Source organism: Callospermophilus lateralis, unplaced genomic scaffold (assembly GCF_048772815.1).
Source record: "Callospermophilus lateralis isolate mCalLat2 unplaced genomic scaffold, mCalLat2.hap1 Scaffold_122, whole genome shotgun sequence".
Lineage (NCBI taxonomy): Eukaryota > Metazoa > Chordata > Mammalia > Rodentia > Sciuridae > Callospermophilus > Callospermophilus lateralis.
The window spans coordinates 1,905,890-1,917,235 of NW_027512409.1; the positions used below are offsets into that span (position 1 = coordinate 1,905,890).

The window sequence follows — 11,346 nt, forward strand, 5'->3', positions numbered from 1 at the left end:
TTTGTTGAAAAGAAAATTATAATTTGGGTTGTTACAAAATTGATGACAGTCTATTTCTTACAGAGAATTGAGAATTCTGATATTCACTTCATTACTCTTAAAATCAATTCCTTATCAATTTTATAATTTCTTGGTTATTTAAATATTTCAAAATCCAACAAAGATCACTGTAAAACAGAGACCTTGCTTTTGCAATGTGGAGAGTCCCAACAAGGTATCCAATCTGCAAAGCATCTTATTTTTACATTTGCATTACATTCATTCTGGTATCTCAACAACACAGGAACATAGGAATTTTAATTACAGGCAGCTTTGAAAAGAAATTGGTTTTCTTGTTTAAGTCTTCAAAAGCAAACTCTTTTTCTGTTAATAAGGATGAAAACACTTGCATCTGAAAAATGGCACTAAAATTACCATAATATTAATTTGTGAAAGTTTTATTTATGGTTATTTTAAAAATATTCCACACAGTGAGACTTGAGAGAAACCAAAAACAAGGAACTCATATTTTGGGTGAAACATTCATGACAATCTTAGTGACACACACTAATTTTCCCACAATGACATTGTGTTTCACAGTATCTGAATGACAGTGCTTACTCCCATTAGAATATCAAACCTAACAAGATTGCCTTAAAAATAACAAAGTCAAGCTTAATGGCCTGCTTTAGGGCATGAAGTAAACTAGAGAAATGTGAAGTGACAGATTCTTGCTGAATGTCTGATAGGGCAGCAGTCCTGACTGATTATTATTCCTGGCACCATCCTACTTTTAAATAAAGTTGTCAGAAAACAAATCATAAGTGCCAAATTTTATTATGTTGCCAAACTTGTTTTTACTTTCTCAACCCTCATTTGTGCTTAAAAGTTAGAGTAAAAAAAGTCTGACAAAATGTAGTGATTCTAGCATTGTAGCACTGCTTAATTTTGTCTATTATGAAATGTCTGTATTTATAGAACTCATTGATCTATCTGTATGATCTATCATCTCCTATATGCAGTTGTCCAGAACTACATTTTTAAAATTTTGTTATTCATTAAATTCAACAATATATATTTTTAGTTTGTACTAGCAAATTGAATTCTTCCCCTTTTACCTTAAGTCCCTATTTGTTTGTTTGTCTGTCTTAGTTTTTTTTTTTTTTAATTTTTGACCATCTCAAATTTTCTTGGATCTGTCTAGTTTCTATAATTTTTTCAGCGAAGTATATTCTTAAGTAACTTTTAATTAAAATTTTAAAGTTGTTTCATTAAGAAAGGTAGATAAAACTGAGTAAAAACAACTCATACCAAAAAAAAGGTCAATCTCAAAAGATTGTCATATAAATTTCTGAAGACTTTCTAAATGACAAAGTGATAGAGATAGAAAACAGATTTTGTTATTTCCTTGGTGAGAGTCAGTGAAGATACTTTTGACTATGAGGAAATAGCATAGAGAAATCTTTATGATAATAGGATAGTTTTGTATCTTAATTGTTAATGTGATGCCATAAACTTATCTAGAGGAAAAATTAACATAGAGTTATACATAGATTTAAAACTTAGTTTTAATTTTCTGGTATTGATGCTGCTTTATCCTTATGTAAAATAAAACCAGTGGAGAAAGATTCCATACAACTACAGGTAAATATATAATTATTTCAAAAATAAAAATTTTAAAAAGTGACACAAAGTTATATAAGAAGACTGTTGATTATATTTTATTTAAAACAAATTTATTTTAACTGATGTATAAAAACATAAATTGTACACGAGGCAGTAAGAATTTTTTTTACATAAAGATAAATTTTGTAATAATCCTTTGCTATTAAATGTATTGGCATCTATATCTCCTTTTAAGAATATAATTATTTGATTTATATACTAGTGTGATTTGATATTGAGGAAATACATATTTTTTTTCTTTTTTAAAAATTTAATTTTCATCATATATAACAAACTTCTTTGTATTTTTCTACTGTCTTTTATTTAAAGTCTACTCTTTTAATTATAGTCATAAGAACACGTGCTTTCCTTTGGATCCCATTTGAATGAATCATCTTATTTGGAATACCACTTTCAGGCTATTAATGTCCTTATAGGTAAGGTATAGGCAACATATAGTAAAGTCTTTTTTTCATTAATTAATTCCAAAATTCTGTACTTTATTGGAGAATATAATCTATCTACATTCAAAGAATGATCAATATTTACTATTTTACCTCAAATTTTTCTTGGTTTTTAGATTTTTTTGAAATCTCCTTAGTTTTCATTTCTAACATTATTTTAGACAACTTTGATGGTTAAGGGATTAACTTTAGAAAATACTTTGATTCCTTTACTATCATGTTTTTTTTTTCTACTATGTCTTTACTTTGTTGATACAATAGGCTTACTAAAATACATTTTTATTTTAATAAGCTATTCAGAAATGACAGCAAATTAACTTTATCATAAAATAGTAAAAGTAGGAGATAAAGAAATCATTAAAAAGAAAACAATACATTGAATCCATTTCTTCACACATTTTTAATTTTGATATCTCATTTTATATTTTTATGCATGGTTTCTATAGTTTAGATCTTAAATATTCCCCAAAGGCCCATGTGGTAAAAGTGAAAGTCTTAGCTACTACCATGGCACTATTGAAAGTTTTAAAAATTAAAAAGGAGTGTAGTTGTCTGGGAGGAAGGAGTATAGCCTTTAATGTGGTGTGTGTGTATGGGTGTATGGGTGTGTGTGTGTGTGTGTGTGTGTGTGTGTGTGTGTGTGTTTTCCTTCTGCCATGATATGAAGTTTTTCTTCTCCAGGAGATTTTGCCATTATGTACTGCACCACCCCAAATCCAAAGCAACAGGTCCAATCTGTCAAACACTGAAACTTCCAATTATTTTAGGTAATCTTTTAAAGGAAAGCGTACATTAACAATTGCCTATCTCATAGCATATTAAGGTAGTTAATAACTTTTATTTGTTTATTTAGTCTTTTGTTTCCTGGATTGAGCCCAGAGGTACTTAACCACAGAGCCACATTCCCAGCCCTTTTGATATTTTATTTTGAGACAAGATCTCACTTAATTGCTTAGGACCACAGTAAATTGCTGAGGCTGGCTTTATACTTGAAATCCTCCTTTCTCATTCTCTCAAGTTGCTGGGATCACAGGCATTCAGCATCATACCCCACAATTAATAGTCTTTAATTGCTTTTTTAGTCTTCATATTAATGCTATGAATATTGTTTTTATTCAATGTATACAATACAAGTCAACTAGAAAACCATTATGAATTGTTTCCTTGTATTTTGTTTGGTTGGTTTGGTTTGGTTTTTGGTGTTCCAGCCTTGAGCATCTTCTTTTTATATTTGACTTTTTAGAGTTTGATTATAAATGTCCTGGGTTAAACCTGATTGACTTAAATCTGGTGACATTTTTTTCTTCCTGTGCCTGGATACTAGGATATTTATCTAGGTTTTGGAAATTTTATGTTATTATATCTGTGAATATGCTTTGTATTTCTTTGGCCTTCTCATGTCATTTTGAACCTCAGAAACCCCCAAAACTACTCATTTACTACAGTCTTATGTTCCTGTGAGATTTTTTCTTTCTTCTACATTTATTTTTTTTTTCTCCTGAGGGAATATTTTCCAATATCTTATCTTTGAACTCAATGACTCTTTATTCTGTTTGATCTATCTTGCTATTGATGCCTTCAGTAGTGTTTTTAATATGACTGAGTGTATTCTTCATCTTAAGGTTTTCTTTTTGGTTTGATTTTTTAAGAATTGTTTCAATCTCTTTATTAAGTTTCTGGCAGAGTACTTGCTAATTTCTCTGTGTTTTCTTTATACTCATTGACTTTCCTTATAACAGTTATCTTAAATTCTGTATTTGAGATTTATCCCATAGTGACTACTATCTGTTCAGTTTCTGGAATCTATTTTAAATCTTTTTTTTTTTTTTTTTTTTTTTTTTAGCAAATGCAAAATTTATTTCAACTGTACATAACATGTCTTTTTTTATATAAAACAAACACTTCATTGCCATATGCAACCACAAACAATAATATGCATACTGTACAATACAATGCAACATTCAGATATACATCCAAGTGAATTTTCAAATGGCAGTCATGTACTAAAAATGGCTTTTCCCATTCACAGATAAAGAGCACAATATATAGCTTTTGTCCAAGATCTTATACCACTATATACACATTACTGTGTTTTGGCAATTTTAGGCAAAACACAAAATTAGATAGCGTATTAAATACTTCTGGCGCATGTTAGTTCAATGGGAACATCTGTAGAAGGTCTGACGCTGGCCTAGACCTGCCTCCTAGCCCAACCTTCAACCTTCTGTCATGAAATCAACCATATCAGAAGGCAGGCTTGCAGAAGCCTGAGGTTCGAGTGTGAGCACGAATGACGTCCCACGGAAGTACACAGGCTGGCCTTTGGATGTCTGTCACCTGCTACACGAAGACCATCTTCCAGGCCTGTGCACTAACACTTCTAACCAGGTCAAAAAAGCCAATGGTGTCAGATTTTGAAATGAATTCAAATAAAGAAAAAGCCAGACTATTATTCTGTAGTGATCTCATCATCAACAAAAATCATCAAGTGGCTTTCACTGATACAAAAAGAAATGATGGCAAAGCATCAGAACTTTGGTGCGGAGAAACTGATGACAATCAAATGAGACTTGGGCTGAAGGAAGTCCAAGTGCAGCGGCTGCACCTCACTGTGGTCTCGCAGCACTAACGAAGGCGCAGCCAAGGCATCGAAGCTGCCGCGCTAGTTACCACAGTCCCAAAGCAGGTATTCTGTGAATTCCAAAAAAGAGCATTACTCTGGGTGATATAAAAACAAAATTGCTTCTAAATCCATTGCATGATATTAGGTAAGTATAAAAACTTTGTATTAGACTTGTCAAAAATCTCCACTTGCTATTTGAATACACGCAAACCTCGTCTCTACTATAGATTAATACTGGGTGCTAATTTCAGAAGACTGCTCCTCAACTTTCTTATTTTACTAATTGATATAAAAATATGAAATCTCCAGTTGGTGCGAAAAGCTCTGTGGCTGTGGGAACACACTGGTGCCCCAGGACCCTGTGCCTCGCCTCACTCCGGCAGACATGGCACCCAGCTTGCTGAGCAGCACGCCCCACCAGGAGTTCACTAGCACCGCTGGCGGGCAAGCAGCAGGGTCCAGTTCCCAGGCTCGGCACTGCGTCAGAGCGCACAATGCACAACACTGAGCATGCGGGCTGGCGAGGGGTGGTGGAGAGACGCCACTGCCACCCGGAACTCCAGCACCCTAGAAAGGAAATAATGTTATTTCCGATTCACCATGGCATCCTGTCTCTGAAGCTGGTTCCAATGGACACGTAAAATACAACCAAGAGGTTCCATTTTAACACCAAACAGCGTGAGGGAGAAGACGGTTCTGCCCCCAAAGCCATGATCAGGCGTGGGCGTGCTGCTGCAACTGAATGCAACACACCACATTCAGTCTTTCTCAAGCGACATCAGCCCAAGGGAGGCCAGTGAAAACTCCTTACAACCAATCCCAGGAAGGCAGGGTGATTTTCTCCAAGGGACATGGCAGCCTTGTGCCTTCCCCGACCCACACAGTGAGGCGTCGGGCTAATTCTGCAGGACTGTGAACGGAGTTTCACTGTAGGTGGCTGCTGGAAGCAAGGGTGTGCTTGCGGCTCTCACAGACAGCGCAGCGTGGATGTCAGGGGCAGCTGCCGTGATGGAAGCCAAGCGACAACCCTGCACACTCTGCGCACAGCCTACTCTGCAGGGGGGAGATGCTTCCGACTTTGGACCTAAAGTTGTAGTGCTGGGGCTCTAATAGAGCAGCTCAGCATTTCAGTGCCATGGCTGCAGTCCCAACAAGGCAGGGGATGTGCTGTAATGATCAGTGACTGCATTGCAACTGTGAGCTCGCCTTTGGAAAGAGGAGCTCCCCACAAACGCCACATGCAGGACACATGAGGGCACAGAGCTATGGGGGTCAAGACAGCTCTGAAAAATGCAACACCTGCCCTTCTGTGTACCTGCCAGGACCAGAGCCACACAGCACTGCACAGCAGCATGACGTGCATCACTCGCACTCGGAGCCTCATTACAGATGCTCCTCTCAGTGCCTTGCCACAGCTACTTGGTCAAATGTTACACATAAAAAACCTAAGTTCCTACATAAGGCCAGAGTCTCCTCTGTGTTGCTGGCACTTAAGATCACAAACCTGTGTGGTTCTGGTATAAAATCCAAAAGTGTCCATACAGCTGTATCCAAAAAGAAATGAAACAGTCGCTACACAGGAGAAGAAAAAAAAAACAAAAAAACATTTTGAGTTTGTATAAAACAACGCTCCATTGGGAAAAGCACCCTTGGTACAGGCTCATGTGAACCCACCATCTTCCTCAACAGGCAGCAGTTTGAATGCATACTCAGATTGGCAATTAAGCCTCCAGGAGGTACAATGGAAAATACCAGGAACACTCTCAAAAGTTGTTAAAATATCACATAAAAGAGACAAGGAACCGCAAGAAACATCTAAGAAAAGCAGGCTGCGATACAACAAGCACTGGTTAAGAAAAGCTCAGAAGTGCATTAGTTCTGGTGAGAGATATATGAGCAACAGCTCTTACGAGATGCAGAACCCATTCTGTAACTATGGGCTGTCCATATACTGTCATACTCAGAGTCTTCCGAGAGGTCTGAGGGCTCCAAACGAGAAAGGCTACTGCGACGACCCAAGGAGTCTAGACTTGATTGGTCGTCATCAGCCAAGACGTGATTATGCATCAGGTCAGTGCCTTGCCATGTTGAGTTGAGGGTCTGCCGTGTCTTGGCGCTTGTGCAGTAAGCCTCGATAACCTTCAGAATCTGAGCATCTTCTTCCAGAGCCGCCGTGCTTTTCCGCAAGGCGAACTCCTCGTCTGAAGGTTTCCGTTCAGGTTTGCGCTTCGGCAGCAGCTTTTTCATGGTCTTGGGACTCTTACTAAGATCCTCCTTGTAGCAGAGTGCAGCTGAGGGCCGGAGAGGGGGCGCGGGCCGCAGACAGCTCAGACTCCAGGGCTTGGGGGTCTTTGGAGGCTCCAGGGGCCCCCAGCTGATGGTGGTGTGCGGGGCACCATGGTGGGAGGGGTGGGGGAGCGTGTGGTAGGCAGGTGTCAGAGCCATGGGCTTGCTGTCTGCATGCTTGCTGGATGGGGTGACAGGATGCGAGGGGAGGGTGTGAGATGGCACGGAGTGGGGCTTGATGGTGGGGTTGCCCGCAGATGTGACCTTCGTCTGCTTCTGCAGATGGTCCACCCATTCCTGCAGGTCCTGCTGGTTGTTGCAGGACACCAGTATCCGCTCGATCATGCTCCCTGATATTTCAAACGCATTCCTATGATTTTCACTGTCCTCAAGCTTTGTGATTGTCATTCCTGTCGTTGGTAGCTTTCCCTGATAGATGAAACCACTCATCCTGGGATTGCCAGACAACATTAGCAAAAGGTTTGGGAAGAGCAGAAGGTATCTTTCATTCTTTTCCTCACTTCCTGCACACTGGATCATGACCTGGGACATGTAAATAACATTGCCCAGGGTCTTGATGTCATCTCCCTCCCAGCTTCGGATGGCTTCCGTCAGGATCTGCAACTCAAGCTCTTTCCTTTTTCGTACTTCTTGACACTGGGCCGCAAGGGTTTTGAAGGCAATCATGGATCTCTGGATGTCTTGTCTATCAGGATGATAATCCTCCATGGGTCTCTCCAGCTCCTTGAGCAGTGTGGGGTATTTGTCCAGGCGCATGAACGGTTTGCTGAGGCCAGTGGTCAGCACCAGGATCCCAGGGCTGCTGGCACCTTTTGTCTCCATGAACTCCCCCAGGTCCTCGCTGTGCTCTGTAAGGACGCTCACAGCAGATGGGTGGTTGGCACAGTAGGCAAGGTACAGGGTCCTCATTTGTGGCATCAGGTTCAGAAAGCAGCCACCAACTCTCTGCTGGGCCTCGGGTGACTTGGTGCATTCTTCTAAAGACTGTACAAGCATTTGCTGGAAAGAACATATCTCCTCTAGATTTCCCATTAAATATGAAGTATTTGCTGAACTTAACTTCTCACTGGTCTGCAATGGCCGTAGGTAAGTTGAAAGCACGGTTTGAAGTTCTTTAGAATATTCATTTTCTGTTTCTAAAATATTCTGTAGCACCACGTTGTAATAGCTCTTGTTGATGGCAGTTGTGTCAAACCCTTTGGGGGGGGCTCTTCAAAGTTCCTGATTTGGGAGATACAGGTTTCTCACTTGGCTTGATCTCACGCACATAGTTGCTGGGGAACCAGCCAGTCCTGCCATTGTGCGTGCCTTCCCACCAGCCTCCTTCCTCCACTCGAGTGACGTGGATGACATCACCCTTTGTGAAAGAGAGCTCGTCTTCATTGGTCTGCTGGAAATTGAACTTGGCTCTCACTACCAGCTGATGGTTGCTGTTATCAGTCATGTCCAAACTTCGGTACTGGCCCTGGAACAATTTTGAAGTCCGACTGTGTGAAGACTGGGATCCCAGGGAGTCAAAAGACTTGATCCGATGCGAAGAGGGCCGAGCACATACGGAATCGCTCCCTAGTCCAATGTCTGCTGTTACTTTATTTAGAGTCACTAAGGAACTGAGGACCTTGTTAAAATTCTGCCCCTGATACAAATCATTTGCATCAAATGTCTCCAGGCGCAGGGAGGCCCCGCAGACACGCAGGAACTCGCGGATGTTGCTCAGGCACTCACTCTCGCTCCGCGGCTCCGGGTAGACCCTCTTTCCTTCCTGCGGGAGGCACCCTATTTTAAATCTTAAGTGAAGTCATGTTTTCCCAAAATTTCTTGATGTTTATTGTTATGCAATATGGCCAGGGCAATGAAGGATGTATTTTAGTATTCCTAATTTGTGTGTGTGTGTGTGTGTGTGTGTGTGTGTGTGTGTGTGTATTTTACTCTTTTACCTCAAATGTAATGTATATGTATGTGTGTGTATAAATAGATAGATATATATAGATATAGATATATTCTTAGCAGTTTGCCTATATTCTCTTAGCCTGTAGTCAATTTCACTATTTCAACATCAGATAGCACCCACATCCAGGTTTGCTGTGAGCTTTAAATAAATTGTCATGGTTTCAGCAATAAAGGATGATTCAAGACTGTGTAGAATAGTGAGTTGGATTACGGTCTTTGATTGCCTCAGAGTTGTAGCTGTACTTTGCTCTGGGAATTTTCTGTGCAAAGCTGCAGGACAAGATTGCCAAGGAGTTATGGTAATGCCCTAGCTAAGGGAGTTCTGTGCAAAGACTTGGAAGTACTTCAATCTTGACCTTGAGCTAGACAATAGCTGTTGGGAATAGAAATTCTGAGCATAACAAGATAACCACAATATCTTGCAAGCACTGCAAATTTTAAGCCTGTCGTTACAGAAATTCTGAAAAAATGGGATTCTTGGGTGCAGCAGGATAATATCAGAATATTCCTAGCACTGCAACAGTAGGATAGCTGCAAAAATATTTCTAGCTCAGTAACATTTTAGTGCACAAGGAAGCCTCTTGATAATTCAAAAGCCTTGACCAAGTTACAATGATTCTATAGTTTTAATATCCTGATAATGAGTCCCCATATAATAAATTGTGTTGTGCTAGTTCTGAGTCCCTGTTCCTCCATCAGATATCAGTGTCCCACCTAGTCCCAGCTTTCTCTTAGTAAATGTTTGTGTGTCTTCTTTAATTCCCCATTACCCCTCACTAGTTTTTAGTGTTTAGCCATGGAGGTTGTGGAGCAAGCACAAGTTATCTCAAATTCAAAGTTGATATGTTGCTCAAAATTAACCATGAGAGTGTCCAGAAAGGGCAGTACACCTCAACAAGACTCCATGGAGCCAGGGTAAGCCCAGATCCTTTTTACATAGTTTCTACCCATAGGATTCTACTCAGCTCTTGGTTGAATCACCATGGAATGACAATAACTAGGCTCCTATACCACAATTATTTATCAACAACACCACAAAATTGTGCCACACCCTATGCTCATAGTCTGACAGAGCCAGCAGAACAGTTAGGTGGGACCAAAGCCTGCATTGTTGTTCAGATGACTAGCATTTATGTTGGACATTTTGCCCTAGGCCACTGCAACCATACATTGGAACATTCAGTTCCAACGTATTCAGTTCCAACACACTGGAACTGAATGTCCTCATGGGCACTGTGGTTACTGCAGAGGATTTATCTATAAGCAGCCTTTGCTATGAGATCCATTAGGATTTGCCCAGTGTTTGGTTTAACCCATCTGGAACTAAGGTCTGGTGCAAATTTCTGAACTTAGTCTGGTGTCCTACCCTCACTGAGTGAGATCTTGATTTATATGCTAAGATTAGGGTACTATTTGATGAAGGCAGTTCTTTTTTTTAAGAAGTTTTTGGTTTTGTTTTAAATATCTTTATTTTTATGTGGTACTGAAGATTAAACCCAGTGCCTCACACATTCTAGGCAAGCCCTCTACTACTGAGCTACAGCCCCGGCCCTGATGAAGGCAGTTCTTTAGCCACCTAGGCTGATGATAAACTTAATTGTACCAGAATTTCATAACTCAGAATCATGCACAGTCTCAGTAGTTTATCAAGTCCCATGATGCAGCTGGTAATGATGTAGACCAAAAATTGAATCTCTCTCACTAGGATGCAGATTACCTCCTGATATCAGGACAGGTCTAGAGATGTGTTTTGACCTATGTGTGGAACTTTTCATTTACATCTGGCGCTGCTTCTCACTATGGCAGACCTGGTAAATAACTCTGAGACAAAGACATATGCAAAAATTTGAGTTCTGCTCCTGAGCAAGTGAGGTTTTGCTCCTCCTCTACTCCCAAAGATTTGGGAAGGGTTTGAAGGTCATCTCTTTGTTTCCTGGGGAACAAATTTTCAGTCAGTCAGTCTGCAAGACCTGGCCCTGTGGTAGGAGTAGCATTGTTCTTTCTAGTTCTGAGTTTCTCCATAGCAAGCATGAATCTGGGCTTCAAGTTTAAGGCCTGAACTTAATTTCCTTTTCCTTCCACAAGTAGGAGGTGTCTCTCTCCACCCTTTAATGTTTGGAATTGGGAGAAATTGTGACATGGCAACTTTTACTTTCATGCATTCTTCAATGTCTTGTATTTCATAAAACTAACCTAAGCACCATAGTCTCTCTCCTGGTTTTCTCAGATCTTATGGAAATATTTTGATACCAGAAGATTTGCTCAGCTTCTTTTGTCTGTGGAGAGACCATTGGTGAAGGATTTTACTCTACTTAATTTGAAACTTAAGCAAATTACTAATAGAGTCTAGAGAATGAG

At 39.9% G+C, this 11,346-nt stretch overlaps 1 protein-coding gene across 1 annotated transcript; it reads right to left on the minus strand.

The window, feature by feature from the left end:
• Positions 1-6,603: 6,603 nt before the first annotated feature.
• On the minus strand, positions 6,604-8,797 carry LOC143640111 (rho guanine nucleotide exchange factor 7-like). Its single transcript, XM_077108043.1, is given in 2 exon segments — positions 6,604-8,241; positions 8,243-8,797. Coding segments are annotated over 2 exon segments (1,878 nt in total). The 5' UTR covers positions 8,483-8,797.
• Between the last annotated feature and the right edge of the window lie 2,549 nt (positions 8,798-11,346).